Source organism: Ceratina calcarata, unplaced genomic scaffold (genome assembly GCF_001652005.2).
Source record: "Ceratina calcarata isolate Rehan_Ccalc_2016 unplaced genomic scaffold, ASM165200v1 scaffold297.2, whole genome shotgun sequence".
Lineage (NCBI taxonomy): Eukaryota > Metazoa > Arthropoda > Insecta > Hymenoptera > Apidae > Ceratina > Ceratina calcarata.
In genome coordinates, this window is record NW_017152138.1 from 2,566,264 (window position 1) to 2,588,960 (window position 22,697).

General features: G+C 42.2%; 1 protein-coding gene across 7 annotated transcripts in view; it reads left to right on the plus strand.

The window, feature by feature from the left end:
* Positions 1-22,697, plus strand: part of dysc (whirlin protein dyschronic) — a 57,450-nt gene that overhangs the window by 19,616 nt on the left and 15,137 nt on the right. For 6 of the 7 annotated variants that reach the window (XM_018023003.2, XM_018023008.2, XM_026812827.1 and 3 more), the window contains 8 exons: positions 3,207-3,337; positions 9,801-10,127; positions 10,512-10,744; positions 10,934-11,234; positions 11,604-11,663; positions 15,040-15,182; positions 18,893-18,974; positions 19,188-19,298. In XM_018023003.2, coding sequence (XP_017878492.1) covers positions 3,207-3,337; positions 9,801-10,127; positions 10,512-10,744; positions 10,934-11,234; positions 11,604-11,663; positions 15,040-15,182; positions 18,893-18,974; positions 19,188-19,298 — 1,388 coding nt within the window. The remainder of the gene's footprint in view (positions 1-3,206; positions 3,338-9,800; positions 10,128-10,511; positions 10,745-10,933; positions 11,235-11,603; positions 11,664-15,039; positions 15,183-18,892; positions 18,975-19,187; positions 19,299-22,697) is intronic. The other variant, XM_018023009.2, reaches the window with a different exon arrangement.

Here is a 22,697-nt window from a genome sequence, read left to right on the forward strand (position 1 = left end):
CGTCGCGAGGAACGTTGCCTCGCGAACGTGCTCACTGTTTTCTCGTCTCAAATGTAATCGCATATATCTCTACCTTTCCGCGAGGAAATTCGCATCTCCTTTTTAAAATACCGTCACGGCCGACCTGACAACAAAATCTGAATTAAAGAGAAACATTTACCGCAAAGTATACATAACGTTGATTGCGTTCAATATAAATCACGGTCAATGTTTCAGATAATGTACTTGGATAAGAATTACAAATTTCCATTAATAGGAATTCGTTTAGGAGGTTCTCCTTTCGAGGGGATAAATTCTTCGAATTCTTACGAGGAATGTTAAGGCAGAATCCTTTCTCAAGCTGCTTCGTTCTTCCCAACGATTTATCGTGGGGATCTCGCAATTATGGCAACTACCAGAGTACCTCTAGGCTTAGCACGCCGGCATTTCGTTGCATGACAGTATATACATACTATATTATGGTGCACATGCGCATAGTTTATGAATTTATAAAAGAAAACTTAAACACGCACACACAGACGCACGAGAGAACATATTTTACCTGTGTTATGTACACGTAATCTGCATCCCAGCGTGCAGGAGGCAGGAGCGCGAAATTATCATTTAACAGGGTGTGTAAATTAAACGGTAAATACATCTACATACGTAATATAGTTTATGTTTCGTTGTTATGCAACTGGGGCACAACTGTTGCGAGTCGCGTCTTTTGTTTAACAAAAAGAAAAGGTGGTGGCGCGGCGCGAGGAGAATGTCGAATGGTGTAACAGGGTTTATCTTCCTATGACCTCGTTTTTCGTCGCGAGGAACGTTGCCTCGCGAACGTGCTCACTGTTTTCTCGTCTCAAATGTAATCGCATATATCTCTACCTTTCCGCGAGGAAATTCGCATCTCCTTTTTAAAATACCGTCACGGCCGACCTGACAACAAAATCTGAATTAAAGAGAAACATTTACCGCAAAGTATACATAACGTTGATTGCGTTCAATATAAATCACGGTCAATGTTTCAGATAATGTACTTGGATAAGAATTACAAATTTCCATTAATAGGAATTCGTTTAGGAGGTTCTCCTTTCGAGGGGATAAATTCTTCGAATTCTTACGAGGAATGTTAAGGCAGAATCCTTTCTCAAGCTGCTTCGTTCTTCCCAACGATTTATCGTGGGGATCTCGCAATTATGGCAACTACCAGAGTACCTCTAGGCTTAGCACGCCGGCATTTCGTTGCATGACAGTATATACATACTATATTATGGTGCACATGCGCATAGTTTATGAATTTATAAAAGAAAACTTAAACACGCACACACAGACGCACGAGAGAACATATTTTACCTGTGTTATGTACACGTAATCTGCATCCCAGCGTGCAGGAGGCAGGAGCGCGAAATTATCATTTAACAGGGTGTGTAAATTAAACGGTAAATACATCTACATACGTTTATAGAAAAAAAAAAAATGGAAAAATGTCTTAATACGATTACGTGAATTCGTGCAATCGATGTGCCATACGTGGCGTGGAATTTTATCGACTAAATATAGTCCCGTTACTTAAAACTTTTGCCTAATTAGTCGACGCTAACGAGGATCCAACCGCGTTCTTCAATCGCTCCCGTTACTTTGAATAAAAGGAAACTTTACCGTCAATTAATTATTTCTTGCTGCACCTGCCAGAATTTCATTCCCGTTTTATATAAATTTCTGGGAAAGATCAGAGGTTCGTTAGAAAATCACCGAATTTAAAGAGACCCACTTATGGAATTATGAAGTATCACGTTCCGAAAGAAATTAAAAAAGCTTAAAAGAAAAGCGTGTGTTCTAGGAAAAGATTAACATACAGCAATTCGTTTCCATTCTCACAACTTGCAACAATATTACAACATCACATGCTGCCATACTTCATGAACATACTGCGTCCATTTTCTCTGTTTTTCTGCGGAAGTAACACGACTTTTGCCTGCTAAGACGAGACCTAAATTTACGTTGCGTGTAGTTTCTTGAAAAACGAAGGGTAACTACCATACGTTTCTATGTATATTAAATTAGGACAAAGGAGAAATACGTTTTATAATTTCTCTTCCTCGTTGAGCTTTTAAATTGCGACTAGGTCGCAGGCGAGTCACGAATATTTCTCGCAGAAAAATCGTTTGCATGCGCCCTTCCGTCACGTCTCGCGAAAGGTAAAAGAATGAACACGCACCACCCACCGGCACGGGATCGTAATCTCTGTTCCCGAGTTTCACCGTTTAGCATTCGCATCCCTTTTGCTTTTCTTCCACCGCGCTCACCTCGTTTCCTTTCGTTTCTTGTTTATATCTCTCTATTGTACTTTCGTTCTGCGCCCTCGGTTCTCCCTTTCGCTGTTTTCTTTCCGTTCTACATTTTACAACACGAAAACGCGACCTGAATTTCTACCCATGGCGTTTTCATGCAATAAGTACCGTAAATCGTGAGTAAGTGCTTACTTAGGTAGCGTGTAATACGTTGGTTGGTTAAAAAATGGGAGCTTTACGCTGTGTTGGCGTCGACCAGCTCACGTTTCACGAGTGGTTCAATCCTTTACATTTTAACGGGTCAATTTCCCGGGGCAAGATTTATGGAATCTTGAATTTCGGTTCGCAATACAGGTTACAGGTTTATCCTCGAACAGATTATACCTACGTCTATCTATCTATCTATGGTCAATAGATTGAAATAATTCCAAAATCTACCGTTCAACTTTTTCTCATAATTCTCATCGTATTGATTTTAAAATACAGTTTCGTTAATTAAGCCATTTACATTTTTATCGTGCAATAAACATTGGATTCGAAAGAGGAAAATTAACATGAATTACACACATAAATCTGTTTAAACGATCTGTTTGCATTCTGGATAAAGCGGGTGTGCAAACAAATTATTTAGTCAGGCATTAAATTAATCTGCGAAAATTTCTGAACGTTACGCGGTAATAATTATTCAGCCCTCATTTTTAATCCCGCCACGTTCACCGCTGAATCTTATATTTACGAGCTCAACGTTTAAGTACGCGTGCACCCAGAGAAACTGGCGGGTACACTCGCAAGTTAAATATGGAGTACGAATGTACCTAAAAGAGCGCTCTCGCGAGAAGACGCGTCCTGGGTAGAAGAGCTTCACGAGCACTGGTCGCGGATCGGTCGCCAGGCAGCTTCCGGCCTGATGGAAAGTCTGTGAATTGTTCTCAGGGGTGGGTGTCTACATTTCGAGGGTCGAGGAGGGTTCGGTGGCCGAACGGGCTGGACTCAGGCCAGGAGACACCATCTTGGAGGTGAATGGCACACCCTTCCGGGCGGTGACCCATGAGGAGGCCCTCAAAGTGAGTCCACTTCTATTTCACATTTATTCTCAAAACTGTGATACATCATTAGTCATTCACGTAATTATGATATCACAAGCCATACGTAGTTGTTTCCAATAGTTACACAGAATTTCCCTTGCCATTTCATTACTCAAACAATCTTTAATAAGATTTGTATGATGAATATTATCTATTTAATAATAGTCGAATCTTTACAATTGACAGTCTCGTCTGAGAAAATATAGAAAGATAATATTGTAAAATAATCTTGCCTGTGCGGCCGCTTTTTGTCTCTGTCAATCTGCTCCGAAAGTGTTGTTCGATTTTGGGATATCTTTCGAACACGGCTCGTTGGCCACATGCCTGATCACTGCTACGTAAAAATCGGTGTTAAATTATCCTGGCCATTGGTGGGCAATCGATCGTAGTGAGTAGTTTCGTATTTATGAGTGACCTTAAGACCGCACCACATCGATCGCAAATACCAACCGGGCTCTCAGCTAGATTACGTTGCATATGTATGTATACACAGATGTTATGTGCATACGGGCCAATATACCTATGGGGTAGGGCACGAGTCTCTTTGACGAGTGATCATCCGAACGTTTCACGTTTTTATTTTTATTTTTTCACTTCCTTCAAAGTTGAGCAATAACGAAGATGCTGAGAAATTTTATAGGGTTTATATAAAAGTATTGCAATATTCCAAGTTTCATAACTTTCGGCCGCGTTCCTTCGTCAGATTTAATTACAGTTCGCAACAAAGAAGCTCAATATAATATATATGTATAATATATCCAGTTATTCGTTGGATACAAACGCAATCCTTGTTTGAATGAACGATTTACGGGTATCGCCTTCCTTTCAATTTGCTTCGCTAACGGTATCTTGCGCTTCCCGATTCGATTTTATGGATAAAAAGAACAAAAATTTCGCAAGATTCAGCCGCGTTATTTAATTTAAGTTACGAAGCGACCCACCGAGATTACAGGATATCGGACAGAGGAAAAGGGGATCGCGTTATAGTAAAAGTTTTAAGAATGTACTTTCTTAAACGAGTTATCTCGCCCCGAGTATTATCCTAAGACAGTTATGGTAAAAGCAAAAGAGGTGAATAGAGCAAATCGTATAGAAAAGTAAAAACTTTCTCCGATAACTAAGCATTAAAAGGAGAGGGAGAGATTTGTAGAATAGGAATTGTTTCTTCGAGCAAAGATTTCCTCAGTTAAGCCCAGAAACAACGAAAGCAAAAGGAGAAAAGATATTCGACAGAGGGCAGGGACATAATCAATGACTTTGCTCGATGGAGCGCGAAGTCTCTTTTTTTAGTCGGTCGTCATCGAGGCTTAAAATTCATGCTGAAAGCATGAAAAACGAAAAAGGGTCGAGGAAGACAGGGCAAGGCGGGGAGAGAGGAGTATCGACTGGCTGTGACCAGGCTGGACCGCGACAGGGCGAGCCGAATGGAAAGCAGCTCGTCGCTCGAAGCTACGCCACGAGTAAATCTCTGGTGTAAACGCTTCTGATGGGTATCTCTGGGGACGGAGATCCGGTGGCTCGTCATACTCTCATAGTAGCTCGGGTAGCTTCTAGACAAAAGACTGTCGACAATGGGCCATCAGTGTATCAGGCTGGCTCGGTGGCGAGTGAAGAGGCCTCGATGAAAACCGCCACGGAATTTCGAACACGCGGATTCGTTCGTTTCTATCAGTCAACCCTTTATTCCCGTAGGAATAATAAAAATATTATACAAATAATGTTCGACCATGCTTGAAGCTTATACGCATCGTTCCTTCCTTACAAATAGGAGATTATGCATTCAGACAATTTTATATTTTATTCGCTGGATATCTCATATTATTAGGACTTCGTCAAGATAATTCGTGGTGTTTCATTTTTTCTCCAAGATGATTTAATAAAAAAAAACCAATGGAAAAGATCTTCAAATTTCAGACAACTGTCCTCTTGGATAGTCCAAATACATCTTCGTCTGTGGATATAGAGATATCTTTTTTTCCTGTCTTAAGAAGTTATTGTACACTGCTTAAGAAGTTATAGAGAATTCAATCTGGAGAAATTGGCGATTCCGTGCGGCCTTGAAAGTTGTACACGTAAAGAAAGGAAATCGGGGAGAGTAAACAAGATTGGTGACTAGTGGTAGTGAAAAATGTCTCTCGGCGGATTGCTAGCGATCTGTCTACGTCAAACCTTGGCGACCAATACGATCGACGCCCCTTTTAAGCCACTTCGATTCTTCGTTTATAGAAAGTTCCCTTCCGAATAATTTGGCGATGCCTGGCAACATGGCGAATCTCTAAAGCAGCGCGCTTGTCAATTAAAAGAAAAACGAAGGCACAGCCTTGACCCTTCCCGAGTGACTCCGGAAATTGAAAGAGCCACGATTCGTGAACGATCGCGACGCGCGATGGCTCAAATGGTTGACCCAGTTCGACGATCCACGGATTAAGTTTCCGGTGTGTTCGTATCTACTCTGGACTCATGGGCCGTGGCTTGTGGATGACAGCGTCGAGCTATTCGTTATCGCAGTTGGACCGAACCTTTCGCAATGGCTGATTCAAGCATTTCCTCTTTTCATATTACCAGTTTCCGATTCATAGTTGTATTCTTTGGGCGCGAGCTTCCGCGTAAGGCTTTGCATATAAACGAACGTACTCTTATCTCTTGCTACAATTTTTCGTTTATAAATCCCAACCGAAACTGAACGCGGCGAAATATTACTCGACGGTACAGTAAAAATACCTGACACTTGAGTATCTGTTTATTTATACGAAGTAAAGAACTGTTATGAATCAGATGGATACACGTATGCATTTATGTACTTTGAAATGTCACGTATAATCTCGGTTTATTGTCTCGCGAGTCTTGCAACCTTCTCGGCCGCGCTCCGTGTCCCGCGTCCCGCATCCAGGCGACGGCACCAGTAGAACAGTTCGTCAAAGGTCAGACAGTAGTAACGTGCCCATCACATACGTCCCGAGCTTTTAAGAGCTGAAATTTCTCTCGTCGGTTCTACTCGTTTCACTGAATCGTCTAACTTTAATTATTCTGTGTTGATGAAAATGTGGCTTTACAATTTCTCGAATAAACCAATTGCAAATAAAATCACTCTTGACCAGGGTTAAAACACTCCGAGCCTATTTCTTGAATCAATTCATCAAATTAATCGACGGAGCTGTTATCGTTATCCACCCATAAAACGACTATCAGTCTCCCTTCGTGGACGGTTGCAATTTTTTTCTTCGACGCCCTGTCTCGTCGCCGACTCGGCGGCGCCAGTCATCCCCAGGCATCCTGACGCAACGTCCAGCGTCGGCAAATTTCCCGTCATTTATTTTCAACCTTATATAATGCAAGAAGCTTACCATGTTAGGTGCTTGGGTGCAGGTGGTAGCTGTTCGAGAAACGTGTCGCGTTTGCGGGAATCGCGAGAGACAAACGGATGCGCTCGTTCGACTGCACAGAAGCACGTTTACGGGAAGCGAACTGCGATAGATCGATCCGAAATCGTTTTCCTTTTACCCTCGTTCCAACTCGTGTCGAGGAAAGACCTGTTTGCCGTCGCTGCCGCCACCATCTACATATACAGTATTATACCTACCGTGCAGTCAATAATACATACCATGAACAGAGGCCGCCTTTTCCTTCTATTTTTAAGAAAGTCTGACTTCTTTCTGCTTCCACGTTTCGATCAAAAATTATTTTCCGATGTAAATTGAAAAGCTGCAGAAGAAACTCGTAGGGTGTGTTGCATTCTTTATAGTGCTTTCCTCTTTGGACGATGGCATCTACTTTCTTTTGCAATGCGTAGTAAAAAATACAGTACCACGTTTCTCGAAGGTTCCTTGCGACTTGATCAATATTTATATTGATATTGTAACTGGTTCACAAAATATGATATTCTACAGAAGAATACATATACGAGAATGAAGAAGCTTTTTGCGATTGGAATACAGGGAAACAGAATAGTCACAAATTCCGTGACCGGGGCATAAATAATCGGGAGCTACTTCTATTTCGGATTGGCATGTTCGGACAACGTTCAACAAACGCGAATTCCCTCCCTTAAGAAGCGGCGAAGGAATAGGCAGCCATAAATTCGCCCTCTTCCTTTTATCCCCATCGCAGGGAAATACTTGACCCAGAAAAGTCGTACGAGAATTCGCTTCGAAAAGTGATTGAATCCCTTGTCGGCGACTCGACGTGGCGGCGACCTGAACACCGATTTTCATGGAAATTGCTAATTTCGTTCGCTAAGGGAATTGGCAATCCCGCGATTATTGCGACTTCTTTTCGTTAAGCAATCCTCTTCTTTGTTCCATCTTTTTTTATACGGTCGAGTCATAAAAAAATCTTGTCATCGCCGAGAAAGAATAGTGCACAGCTGGCTGTTTAAGGAACACTTAACCCAGAAGTTGGAAGCTTAATCGCGTTGGAGTGAAGATGGCGGAAATAAATGTCCATAAATATCGAATACAAATGCATGTACGTCCGACAGAATTACAGTATCATGCCAAATGTGGGAGTCCTCTGATTTACAATGTGTGGGACGTATATATGAGGAAGTATTCCTATTCGCGTGCCCTTTCAAAATGTTTCGTTCGAGAGCATTTCTAAAAAGTGGGAGTAAGGATTGATATGGAAACTCAAGCGCGGATCTGCTCATCCGCTTAAGCTCGTAAAAATCGGATTGTATCCATCTTATCTCGATCTTGATACGAGTTGATCGAGAAACATCACGGAAACGAAAGACGTGGGCCGATACCAATACGACTGTCGAAATAATCCTTCCGGTTCAGCAGGAAGTCGGGAAGGACGGGAAGTATTTGCACGCGAGACTTCCTCCACCTCCTCTAGAAGATCGTGTGTGACGTCGTCGGTCGGACGGAAATAGCGTCGGCTCGGCCAGGACACGATAAGGAATTTTCTGCCCACTCGGATGCCCTTCGACCTCGTGAATTATTTATTCAATCGGTCCGCCCCCACGAAGAAGAGAGACACAACGGCCATGAAAATTGCGCCGTGATCCACTCGACCCATAAAGTTCCGCTGAACCTTCTGAATGGTCGTCGTAATTTACACGCCGCTCTACGCTTCGTTTCGTTTTCTGTACACGTCTTTGGCCCTTGCCTTCGCGTGTTTGGCGCCAATGAAAGCGAAATAATTAGAGCATACCGGTTTTTTGCAGGCCAGATTTGCTGAGGGTATTTACCTACCTGCGATGTAATACTGCTGCACGCATTGCGCTGAAAGGTAAATTAAAGAAACGGCAGTCGTATCGATTGTTCGATACTTCACAAGGCGTCTGACTAAAACCAGTATGTACTACTTACCGCTTAAGAGTCGCAATAACATGTGAAAGCATCAACAGATTATGAACAGCTCTGGCTTTTAGGAAAATTGTACAACTGCGTGGTACACATATATGCCTGATAGAATTATTATGGAAATGGTTATAATAGCAATAATAGCTGTTTCTCCTATGAGTTAATCCACGCTTCCTTCTCTTTTGTGTACAATATACGTGATGAACGTTTTGTTCGTGGCTTTCCAACGAGAGGGTAACTGACAAATGATATTAATTAGCTAATACTTGCCCGCGAAACCGTTGTCGAGAGTCGGAATATTTGTTTATCTCCAACATTAGCCAGACGAAATAATTAATAATACCGCATTTCCCGGTGTATTTCAATTTTCGTCTGTACATTAACTGCGACTAGAGTTAAGAGTGTACCTTTAGCGGAGTGTAATTTCAACTGGGATCATTTACGATCATGTGGTTTCGCGAAGTTCCACGCGTTCCCGAAGGAGCTCTCGCGACAGAAGAACAGTGACGGTAGCACATGCCTGGCATAGATACTAGCTAGTAAATGTCGAGGAACGGTGGATCTTTGGTGAAGGAGAAACCACGGAATCCTAAGGATGTGATCCGGGCTGGGTGGGTCAAGGATAGGCAGGATGTGACGTCACCGGCCACCACGGGAGAATCGATATCCTGGCTACCGGTGCCTGCCGAGTGGCGTCTGGCGTCACCGCGGAACGCACTCTCTCATCCTTGTTGACCTTACGCATGCCGTGTCAATTCCCACCGAACCGATGTCAAACACGTACCTGCTACGATGTGTTTGCCAAACGATCCTTATGTGTACTCTCTACGTGTAGGAACAGGTGTTCCTTCGTTTCTCCGCTTTTGGAAATAGCTCATTATCATCCTCCAATCGAGATCAATAATGTCTTTCCGTTTAGCAAGAATAGAGAAGAGTCTATTATTTCGAATTCTTATTCTAGATAATAATTGCTTTTTACTTTTTAAAAGTTATAACAGAAGTGGGGGTTCATTGTCTAATTAATCTATTGCACACATTCTGCTCTTAATGAAGCTCAAGTAAATGAATTCCGTGCAAGAAAACGGTATGATTACGATTGATTTAAGTGATCGATCAGGGGCCATGAATTCTTACAGATGCTGAAATCGTGTAGGACCCTGAGCATGACCGTGCGAGGACCGGCGTTGAACCCCCGTTGCAGGGGGAATCATCCAGTTTGGTCGTCGTCCGGCGGTCGTCAGCAGTCCTGCAGTTGGATCGACCGTCAGGGTCGTCCGACTTCGCCGCCGCCGCTTTATCCGCCGCGGGATCCGAGGTACGGTCCGAGAACGAGGAAAGTCGAGCTATGCATCGAACCTGGTCAGTCGCTCGGTTTGATGATCAGAGGCGGCCTCGAGTACGGCCTTGGAATTTACGTCACTGGGGTTGATAAGGACAGTGTCGCGGATCGAGCCGGACTTTTGGTAAGGATCCTCGCTCTCTCTTATTTTCGTCCCAATCTGTAGTAGTAGTCATGATTATGGATCAACATTTAAACAATGAAAATTCTTACGTATCAAATTGTAACGCAATATTCGTTTGACTCATAAACTGTTTAATTGCGGGAACAGTGGAACGACGAGTTAAATGGTATCAATTGGCTCAGCGATTGTCAGGGTCGTCGGGATGAATTAATTAGTAAGTCTCGTTAGATTGGGTAGGAGAACTCTTTGATGACGAAAGTGGATAAAAGTGGATGCTTAAACGGTCGGACGTTAACGATCAACCAAGATTCCACGGCAGTCGATAGTTCCTTCTTTATAAGAGCGATGTGACAATAATCGGCTGTCAAAAATATTTTATTCCAGGTGGGTGATCAGATCATCGAGGTGAACGGGCAGAGCTTCGAGGAGGCGACCCACGACGAAGCAGTGGAGATCCTGAAAACGAACAAGAGGATGACTTTACTTATCCGCGACGTGGGAAAAGTGCCGCACTCATGCACCACGAGTCAACCGATCGTCATGCCGACCTCTAGGTACCCAGACCACGATCCCATGCTGCTCGAAAGTCCTGGGAACCATCGACCACCGAGCCCTACGTAAGAAAATTCTATACCATAAACCATCATAATTGATGGAGACGACAATCGAATTAAATCTTAATATTAATCAATCCCACGATAGCACATTTTATTGAATAATTAAATAATTTTCTCTATATTTATTGTGCGAGTTTCGAAAATTTGAAACTTCGAGAAAGAGCAACATTTTCCCGATGATTTATTTAGCATTGCCAGCGACTGGAGATACAGAGGCGGCATGCATACGGTTTCGGCAGCGACGGCTGCGATGGTGGAGGAAAAGGCGAGGGTGGTACTCGCGAGAAGCGAGAGGGCCGCACTTTCTCAGCTTCTGGCGGATTACAGAACGCGCCGAATGACAATCGAGGAGCTGGTTGTCAGCTTGGGCGACCTTTTAAACACCCACGAGAAGCTGACGCTGCTCACCGAGCTCAGGGAACTCGTAGACGCCAAAGATAGAGCCGCCTTCGACGATCTGGTTTACAGGCCTCGGGTAGCCATGGCGAGGGTACGACTATCATTATACTACACATACATACATATATGTAAATGTACTGTATGTATACACACGTATATGTATATTATACGTAGATCGAAATTGATATTCCAATTTGAATTACTAGTGCCTCATTCAGTAAACGAGCAGTAAACAGAATTTTATTAATGATTCGCAAGATATAATTTAATTATCGATAATTTCTGAAAGAGATTGATATACAGTCAAATGGTTAGTTTAATTGGCAACGAGGGAAACTAATGCGATTGAAAATTGAAGTAATAATTACTGCATCGTAATTACCGGTTCGGGTAGACTCTTGATTAAATTACTGATTTAATTGTAACAGAAAACGAATTTCGATTGAATTGCATTTTCCAGAGAAAAGGTGACCGTGCCCACTCGGATCTGATAGTGACGCCATCGCTGCACGACCTTCCGGTAAGTGAACAGAAACATATTCTGGTATCACACCGATCACACGAGTAACACACAAAACGCAACAATTACTCTCTCTCTCTCTCTCCTCTATTTATCTTCTCTCTACCTCTGTTTTGAGACGTGTATAGAAATTCTTTGTTCCTCTGTCTACTTATCTATCTCACTCTGTTCTGTGTTGCCCACTGTTTTAAGTTTTAATTATTAGACCTGGTGATTGCCCTGTTTTCATTTCTTTCACGATCTATCACCGAGTTCTCGCGAACTCATTTTAAGATTACCCTTTTCTTAGTAAGTATTAAACGCGCTCGAAGAAGGGGATCTTGTGGATGCTCGTACCCTTTATTAAATATTGTACCCAATTAGTATCGCGGATGTATGGAAATAATTTTTTGATTGGGGAAGGGCACGAAACGAAATGAAAAGAAGGAAAAATGATATCGGAAGGGCGGAATGGACTGATCGTTGATTGGAGAGGTGCGAGGGAGGTAACGGAGAGGAGAGAGGACAAAAGGGAAGACGAAGGAAGTGGCTGGAGAATGTCCAAGTCCAATGGAATCATCGAGTTACCAGATCCGCCGATCCGAGAGGAGATGAACTTTTTGTGTTTTTGCTTAATTGCTCCCGGCGCTAACGCGGTGACCTGCGAGAAGCATGACTCGGGAGTCTTTCTGCAACCCTTTCCCCTTCTTCTTCTTCTTCTTCTACTTCTTCTTATTCTTTTTCTTCTTCTTCTTCTTATACTTCTTCTTATTCTTTTTCTTCTTCTTCTTCTTATACTTCTTCTTATTCTTTTTCTTCTTCTTCTTCTTATACTTCTTCTTATTCTTTTTCTTCTTCTTCTTCTTATACTTCTTCTTATTCTTTTTCTTCTTCTTCTTCTTATACTTCTTCTTATTCTTTTTCTTCTTCTTCTTCTTATACTTCTTCTTATTCTTTTTCTTCTTCTTCTTCTTATACTTCTTCTTATTCTTTTTCTTCTTCTTCTTCTTATACTTCTTCTTATTCTTTTTCTTCTTCTTCTTATTTCATTTCTCGTAAAAGCGCTTCTTTCTAATCTGCTTCTGCTCTCTACTCGAACACACTGCATCTGTTTGTTGTCTCGCTTTACGATTTCGCTTTAGCGTTAGTGCGTCGCTCCGTTTCCGGTTTCCGTGTTCATTAACGTGTTCTTAGTCTAGATTGTTTGTGCAACGCTTTACCGTGGTGCTTTTACGGAATATTCGAAGCCCGAAGTATCGAATGTCGAGCAATTAAGTCTCGTCGTTCAGAGTAAACGTTTCAAATCACTGAAACATATTCGGTTTCACGGCGAGAAAAGCGACGGAAAATTGGCTGCGCGACAGAGGCTTCAAATATTTCTATACATACAGTCCGCACGAGTTTCAACGCGAATTAGCTATTGAAAATGGGCAGTTATTGAGAAACTAAATTTCTCTGCTGGTAGATGCGAATGGCGAATGACGTTTGCCTTTTGTCTTCTGTTTTTATTTTCTGTCACGCTATAACCACACCGGGGGAGACAGTACAGATTCTGCGATATTTCTCGAACGAGTTCGCCTGAGCTTTGCTGGATTTCTGTTTCGTTGAATGTCTTGCTTTCGTCGAATGCGTGATCGAATCAGTTCTGATATCGATTCATCGAAAATCCGGCATGGAATTTGTAAAATCGCTGCAAAGAGAATTTACAGAAATGTCTGCCATCGATATAAGATAGTTTCTTAAATACTTTTTTGTCCATCACGCACTCGATCGCAAGATGCTAAGAATAGTTTCGTTTGGAGATCGGCCTAGGCCTAATCGCATCGCGTGCGTCACGATTCAGGTGTGGCTGGAAAAAAAAGTTTCCTGAAAAGCTTTACAGAGCTGTGGTCGCACGTTCTTTAACCGTTCCTGCACACGAGAAACGAAAACGAGAACGGGATCGTCGATTGAAAGGAAAGAAAAGGAAAAAAGAAACGAGGATCCTGCCAGCCTTGTCCAAAGCTCGGGCTAGCTCGCCGATTGCCGGTTTCGTAGCCAACGAGTCGTAGAAAACGAGCGACACGAGCGTACAGAAACGTTCTGCTTTCTTTCGTTCTGTCCAACGGAACAATGTTTCTGACCTGCGTTTCGACGAAACCGCCTCACCTTTGGCTCTCGTTCGCGCTTCTTTACTTATTTTTCTCTGTAACTCCTTTCATACTTCTTCCGTGTACTTATCGTTATTCTCACAGCCTTCTTCCACGACCGCTGTTTCTTTCACAATACGTTTACGTTACGCTTATCAGATGCTCCAGATTTACCACCGATAGCTATTAACTCCTTTTTATTCGTTCCTCGTTTCAAATCCGTTCGAGCGTTAGCAAAACTTAATTGTTCTAATTGGAGAGACCTTAACAAGGATGCTCGATGCTCGCTGCTCGATGCTCTCAATCAAGAAAGGTGAAAGGTCGCGATTATTCCTGAGTAATTTATTGAATTCAATTGCCGAGTTTTATTGACAGACGATAACCGACTAAATAAGGGGCGAACAAATTATATAAATGTTTTCGAGTACAATGAATTCGTTATAATTTCTCTATAATTAAATGTAGCTTATTTTTATTAAATAACTTTAGTTTGATTATTTAAACGATTAACAAGATATCGTAAGAGATTTTATTTTATCAGTTCGCGCGTGTTTGTAATTGAGCAAGTGGGAAAGGGAAGCGAATTGTTTTGATCGTGGCTAGTCGAATGATCGATAGAATGCATTTGATTAATGACGAAGAGCTTGTTCCGCGGTTTCACGGTTCACGGGGCTTTGCCACGTGTTTCGTGATCTTTGAACTAAACGGGAAGCGGGAAGACAGTCACCGGAAGCCACTGTAAATCAAGTGGCATCTGCACAGTGACAATCGTTATTGTGCCACGCGCCACACACGCCATAACATAATTGCCGATCGATAGCGAATCGTGGTTAAATTGGCAGATTGACCACCGCTTTTGTGGCTAATTAATAGACGAGTACGACGATCGGAGGTGAGATAAACTGTCGAAACGATCGATTCGGCTAATTCAATTAGAAAGTTTGATGATCTGTCAACGATGCTTCCCCTCCCCAATGTACTCAGTTCCTCCTGTTTGAAAAGCGTTCCTTTCGATTAAAACCGATACTTGGCTTTCTCTTCTGTCGTTCCGTTCGATTCTTAAGTGCGAACGGCGATGAATGCGAACGATTGAAAAATTTGTATAACGGCTATGGTCTTGAAAATGTTTCACGAGTAACGTAGCAGAAAATATGAGTCGGATTGTATGATGCGCTCGTTGGCCATTGAAACCAGGCAGAAAGTGGGAAAGTGGGAAAAGTGGGAAATGGGGCGAACGGCATGACGGGATCTCTGGTGATTTCTCGCAGAGGGGTTGTTGCCGTCCGGGACGACTGGTGGACGTCGAGGGAGATCCACTAGGAGTGACGGGACCACTCTTGCCGCGCGATAACCAGGAATATAGATCGCCCAGCGAGGACAGCGGTCTCGGGGCCGACATGCCCAGAACCAGGTCCGATCGGCTCAAGATTCCGATCAGAAACGAGAAAACGGAGATCGTTTATTTCCGAACACGCTTTAAGCTCTCTTAATTCACTTCGAACCATCGACTTTCCTCCGCGTCTTTGCAAAATTCATGGTCGGTGAGCGACGTCACAGGATATTTGGCATTTCAGGACTCATCACATTGCACTTACACACACGTACGCATATACATGGTTAGATCGATACGAGTTCAAGAAAAGCTAAATCGAGCGTCCAGGTGAAATGACACTGGTTCGTTTTAATCGAGCCGAGTCAATTGTCTCGATAGAACCGATTTCTCGAATGTGAGACCCTCTCGTTCGGTCCAGGCAGTAATTTAGGGTAATTTCTTAAATCGTCCGTAATTTGAGTTCCACTGAAACGCGATAATGTTTCTAGTAAAAACAATAGAAAAATCCAATCCCTCGGTGAATCACCTATTTTTAAAAACAGTTGTTCACCCGAAAATCACAATAATTTTCAATAATTCAAACAATCTCGTTTTAAATGCAAATAACACTTCGAATACTCCTGTCGGAGTAATCCAATTATCGATTGATCCCCACACTTTCGAATCCAAGTCTCAATAAAAAGTAAAAGGCAGGAGTAAAGAAGAAAAAAAAACATTGGAGGATTAGGAAGGAACTCAAGGATACGTGAGATAGATATAAGCAAGGGTAACTGTAATGGCGTTTCTGTGTCGGATGTGTACGAGGTACATCGATATTTCATTTCCTAGCAGACCCGATCTGACACTAGTGTCTATCTAACCACCCCCTTCGGCGCCACCTGACTGGTAGCAGGTATGTACACGGACAGCCAGATGCGAAGAGGGTAAATATCGTTCGGATCGTGTGTTAGTCATTCCCGCGTGAGTAACTCGCGCGTGGGTGTATGCGCAAGATGTCGATGTACAGGCGTGTACCGGTGGTCAGTTCCGTGAATCATTCGATTATTCCGCCGGACTCCACCAGCAGGGATTGTGCGGGTAAAACGACACGGGCAGTATAGGACAGGGGTTAAGCGTCGTTTTTTTAATTAAAGAAGGTGGGCTTTTATTTTTAGACGTCTGATCTCAACGATAATTATTATGCGTTCCATCGATTTTTATTCAGAGGTCAGCTGAGAGAATTTTCAGAGAACGACGTCCAAGTTTCTTCCTGACATTAAAACTCATTTGAAATTCTTATAAACACGTCAGATGCAAAAGAGGCATTCTGATACCGGATAAACTTGTCTTTTATCTTGCGGAAAATTTTGCTTGGTGCCGTGCCAAGTTCTCGGTAGTATTCGTGAAGGAAACGAGCAGGGTCGATTAATTCTGTGTACACCCCGTACGTGGATCGTGGATAGAGATTGGACGGTGGTTGATGGACAGGCTCGGGACTAACGTGTCGTTCTACGGAATTGGACAGAAGTGAATTCTCGTCGAATCGATAGACAGCGAGAGTCAAAAGTAATTATAACCGTTGTGGCAACGCAAAGCTAGTGTTCTAGTAACATCGTAAAATAGATTAACAATTAGAAAATGATTATATCCTACGTGTGCAATCTTATGCCACAGAATTTTGTAAAAAGATGACACGAGAATTTGCACATTCTGTAAAATTTTTTATTTTTGATCCTGACTGTATGCGACGGACACTGGCACTGGCACCGGTAAAATATGAAGCGTTCGCGACCGGGAATCGAAAACATAGGAAAATGGGATTTGCATATTTCGCCGAGTAATATTGGTTTTGGTTGGTATCAGAGATTATTGGCCGTCGGATCAACTCGACGAATGTTATCGCTTTCACGGAACGTTTAATCGTATTTCCGGTCTTATTATTCAACATCGATCGGTTCCTCTGTTCTCTTTACACCGTCCCTGCTCACCTTCGTATCCAACTACGTGCATGTTATTTATATTGGGATAGAATGGAAATTCATAGGCGGCTTAGATTTCGTTCAAGTTTGTCCAATTTGTACTAACAAACATTGACTTCTCTTCTCCGGAATCGTACTTGTATCGCGTGCAAGTTATCGTTTCCTCTTATTTAAATTCAGGTTGGGGACACGAGTTTAATCGAATTAACATGGAATATTTGTTCTTGTATCCACTGTAGTTTCTGTTTACACGAGACCGATTAAACTGACTCTGGCACTGAATTTTCCTTTCCCAGATTAAATAAATAACTACATGTTATATTTTTAAAACCAACAATAACAATGCGACTCTAATCTAAAATACGAAAACATATGAACGCTGCTTTCGGGAATTAACGATTCAGTAAAACTATTAAAAGGCCATATCGTCTGAACGGGTTGTTACAATGCATGATTTAAGCAATTCTTATAATGTGTACGTTGTGTGATGAATATGACATTGCCAAATCAAATAACATGAATCATGTATGTTAACATAATTACTTAATAACGTAAAATATTTCATTTCTCATATATAACTATTTTAATTTGTTTAAAAAAGCCTAGTTTAATTTTATAAACTACAGCAATGTTAGATTAGATATTCTTAGTAGATATCTAAGTATAAGCAAGTCAATTACACATGCATACGTGTAAGAGCGGTACGAATGGCCCTTGAAAATTTCGCTCTGCGGTCGAAGTTCTAACGCTAGGTCGTATCCCGGGTAACGAAATGAAACAAATGAGCTTGGAGAGAGTTAACAGTAGCGCGATAGCAACGCGAACGAAACGGTCGTGTCCGTGGGAGAGAAGATGTCGGCTCGCATACCAGAGTTACAACTTCAGTCTTCGTTTTATCCTCGTTTTCTGCTTCGTCAACGTTGAAACAAATCAGTGTTGGAAGATTCAGCGAAAGATTTATTTACCGTGGCGTTCCGTTTCGTTTCGTAGACAGACGACCGACAACTCATTTTTAAATCGTCGTATAATTTATTTTAAAATGTGACGTGTTGTATTTTCTATCGTTTAGAGTAATAGGACAGTACGTGTCTGACTACGAACAGAATCCTTTTTATAATTTAACGGGCTCTAACGTTAACGGTAAAAGCGATTGATTGATCGGCGGATCGATGGCATCTGCGAAGGACGAGCCGTACGAAAATAGATTTGGTATGCAATACCTGCGAGAGTGTATTTTCATGATTTTTTTTGTGTGTGTGTATATGACTGGTGCCTATTAAATAATTGGTGGGAAGCATATAAATAACTGCATCGCTTTTTTTACTTGTCGGTCTTCCTATCTATATCTATGTGTTCTATTCCTCTGTCTAACTTAAATCGGTGAGGAAACACGACATCCTTAAATTCCTTATTGTAGTCTCTTCTGACCGATGATAAATTAATTAATCGCCAGTGGTTAGCTGATTCCTAGTGGCGTGGCATTTTGAACGTATATTCTTAGCGCTCGGCCGTGTTCGAGAAATCGGTTCTTTTCGGAAAATCGATGAGTCGCTTAAAATATTCAGTTGACACGTGACCAACGAACGAGACCCGGCACGAAAAGCTGAATTCTGCACATGCATACATACACTGTAAAATAAGAAACAAGGTCGAACACGGACACGTAGATTCATCGCGAAACGAGTCGAGAGGAAACGCGAGTCCGACAGAAGTCTATAGACGGATAGTAAAGCGGGAGAGAATCGTGAGGGTGTTCAGAGAGGCTGATGATTATTAACAGTCTCGACGAGGGTGGTGGGTAGTCTGAAATCGGAATTTTGGCCATTGCAGAGTGGGCTGCAGGAGGGCGCACCAGCACCAAGTGACCACCTCCGATCTCGCCCTCTCCAACGACGACGAGTGTGACACTCAGGTAACAGACAACAAAAACAAAAAGAAAAAAGAAAATCGTTCGGGGATACTTTGTTTTCTACCTTCAATCCTCGAAGGTGCCTCGAAGCTCGAACCTTCTTCTCTTGAGACGCACCGTCTGCGTCGTTCGTTTCGTTCCTTTCTCCGAGGAGAATGTCCCTCGAGAACGTTCGAGAAACGCGATAAAGGGGGTGTTCGCCGATTTCTTTTGCAGGACTACGAGGACGATCTCGAGAACGGGAGAGGACGCAGGCACAGCTCGCCAGGCGGGTCCAGGGGTAACCCGAGGGAGTACAGCCATCACCATCTTCATCCGGATAATTTGGTGAGTTTGCTCTTGGTCGATATATCATTTTTCAAGTACCCCTCACAACTATTTCTCTGGCGATACTTCCTCTTTTTTTTTCTTCGCGAACCTCTCGTTCACACTGGTCGAAACAAACCCGTCAACCCGTCGATGCTGTTGTTTCATCGGCGGGAGAGAAAATGCTTAACAGCAGGAGTGGATATAATTAGGACAGATAATTAAGCCGCAGTCATTTTCAAACAACAATTTCCAACAGTTGTTGAATTTAACTACAAGTTCGATAATGCACAATCCAATCTCTTGTTCTCTAAGACACGCGATACGTTTTCCACGAATTTAATATTTACTTTACCATTAAACGTGTAGACAGCGCTATGTTACACGTGCGTGCATAAAATATTGTGAACAATAAGGAAAGCAGTAGAGCTGCTGTGTTGCGAACGGAAATTGTCTTCCGCTAATGGTTACCAGTATTTTCCGCGTAATAATGTCAAGACAAGGAGGGTAGGATACAGTACAGGTACAATATACATGTACGATGCGCACGAGAGCAGAACAAACGGATAATTGAGATAGCGGAGAAACCTCTCTGATAGTACTTATCCGAAACTAACGATCAAACCAGCTTTAATCTAATTTAAAATAGAAGTGCATAAAAGAAACGCACATCAAATCGCGAAATAACCATAAACCAATTGCATATATCAAATGAATAATAATTTCAATCAGATAAAATGCATAACTACATGAAACGCTCAATGATTTTATATCTTAAACAATTCTTAAAGTGTTTTTTCTTCAATCCTTTATCAGATATTCAATTTTACTCCTTTGATGCTGTCGACGGTAAATTAAATTGTACCATTTTGGGTTAATCGTGAGATATTGCAGAAGATCTTTGTCAAAGTTTTCCGTTCTGAGCAGGCGGACGCGATTAACACGGAGTCAATGAACTGTAGGATTCAAATGAAGGAGATACCGTTAACTCGATTGTAGTCCTGCCAAGAATCGAGCAATTAAGGAACAGCTGCGAGAGTAACGAGCCACCCTAATTAGTCACCGCGTCGTTGACTGACTTCGAAACGTGTGTCTCGATTTAGAAACGTTTAACTCCCATATAATTTGCATTCTGACAACATTCGTGATAAGAGAAATCCTGACGAGCTATCTGTAGTTCATGTACAATTCTCTCTCTCTCTCATGTTGTTGGTAAGGATCGTCATCGTTAAAAAAATTTCAAGCTCGTATTATTAGAGAAGAATCATTGGGTGCCGTAATGATTCGATGTCAGCTAACATCTCGAACGAGTACAGCAGCAGGAGTTGAATTCATTAACGTCGTCGGGTCACGCGTTCGATCCTAATCACCTCCCTCGCGTGATCGGTCCGAAATCGTGCGGATGCTGGACGATGATCCAGCTCGATCGCGGTCGATCTTCTCACGGGTCCGATCGGCGAAACGAGGCTCGATTTATGGACGGCGATCACGCGAGCCTCGATCGATGTTCCTTGCGACCATGTACTTACATATACTCCTGTGATATAAGTATGTGTACGTAATCCGAGTATCACTCGAACGTAGGCGTGGTTCCAGAATTGTCCAGGGAAGGTGTTTCACGGGCGCGCAAGCCTTTGAATTAATTATCATCCAACCCTGATCGATCACTACGACTACACATAGAACATGATCTCGGCTGCAAAATGTCTCTATTTCCAGGCTGGTTAAGAATTAAGCTGGCCTTGAGATCGGGGATCGAGGAGTGAAGATCGTTGACCGAAGGTGCTTAACACGTTCTTGAAAAGATACCTCGGAACGAGGATACTATCTTGTTTATCAATTAATCAATTGAAAAATGAATTGATTTTTAAAGTTGAACATAAAATGAAAACACAGCTTAGCATTAACAAGAAATTATTTTTATTCAGTCTCTTTTAACATCGAAGTAGTGTACATAAGTTAGGGAAGGAAGATTCGTGAATATAAAAGCTCGTTCTCGATACAGAAATTATATCGTAATAAAGATGTAACTATTAGTAAATTGTACATAGCGTTTGAAAGGTAGTTCTACAGAGAGAACGACGTTCATTCCTAATACAGGCTCATATACATTCTTTGACAATGATCTTGCGTTAAATGTTAATCATTCGAATATTGGTTATCAACAACTTTATCATGTATTCCATTTGTTCGAGAAACTTTTAAACTTCGAAACTGTCATAAACTTCGAACTTCAGTTAGTACCAACGTTCCTATTAAAATTGCATACCTGTATTAAAGTTTTATAGCGCTTAAAATTCGAATGACCAATATTTTAGTATTATGTCTATAATCTCGCAATAGTTTCGCCTTTGACAAGCGTACTAAGAGGAATTACGTCAATTTCCCTTGTCCAGCAACTTTCCTTACTTCTTCTTTCCACAAAATTCATTATAATCACTAAAAAATCGGAAGACCACCCAGTATCGTTTGTCCAAGAGGATCGCCGTCCTCTTTCTTTATACTAACTCAATAATTCAGACAGCTGTCGCGTCGCGGACACACGAGACGATTCGTCCTCCAAAAGTAGGGAAGCACGTGACTCGCGTGTATCGAATAATCCCGCGAATGGATCATGTTCAATCGGTTTACGGTGGCCCTAGATCTATCGTCCGATCGAGCGGTCAGAGTTTGTCCTGGAGCGCTTGCCGTAACTCCTCCGTGACCTTAGCCACGTCCTGAACTTGCCTGGAGAGCACTTCCGGTCGCACGTGTTGAACCGTCGAGTTCGAACGCCTCACCGAGTTCCCGCTGCCGAATTTCGGCCGTGGAATTCTCACGCGTTGCACGTCGCTCAGCCACGATTCCATGTCGTCTCTGTCCTTTTGCCTTTCGCCTTTCTGAAACAGATTCAATATGAAATTAAAATCTACTTTTCCTCGATCGATTCTTCATACGCGAACGTAAACACTATTTCAGGTTTATCTTTATTGTTAGTTTAATTTTAGTAAAGAGAAAGTTTCGCATGGATTTTTATCCGAAGTCAATCATTGCACTCAGAACCTGGAATATCTTACTGGAAATTAATACTCGACGTTCAGTGAAAGTATAGCCGTTGTTATTTCCGTTTGATACAATATATAAAAGCGTGATGTGAGATTCCATTTCTGTGAAAATGATTAGTAGCGTTAAGAGAGGAAGAAGGTGAGAAAAAACAAACGGGAACATCGTGTCTCGTCGCGTCGTCGTCGTGGTCATTGCCAGTCGAGGGCAATGGGTCATGTACAAGCTACGTGACAAAGAAGAGAACGATGTCACTGGGCCACGCGACCGACTGGATAGTCCTGGACAAATCCAGTCACTAAATTTGGTACCGTGACACGATCCGAATCCTAATAAGAATCAAAGGATCGAGGACCAATACCAAGTTAACGAGAATCT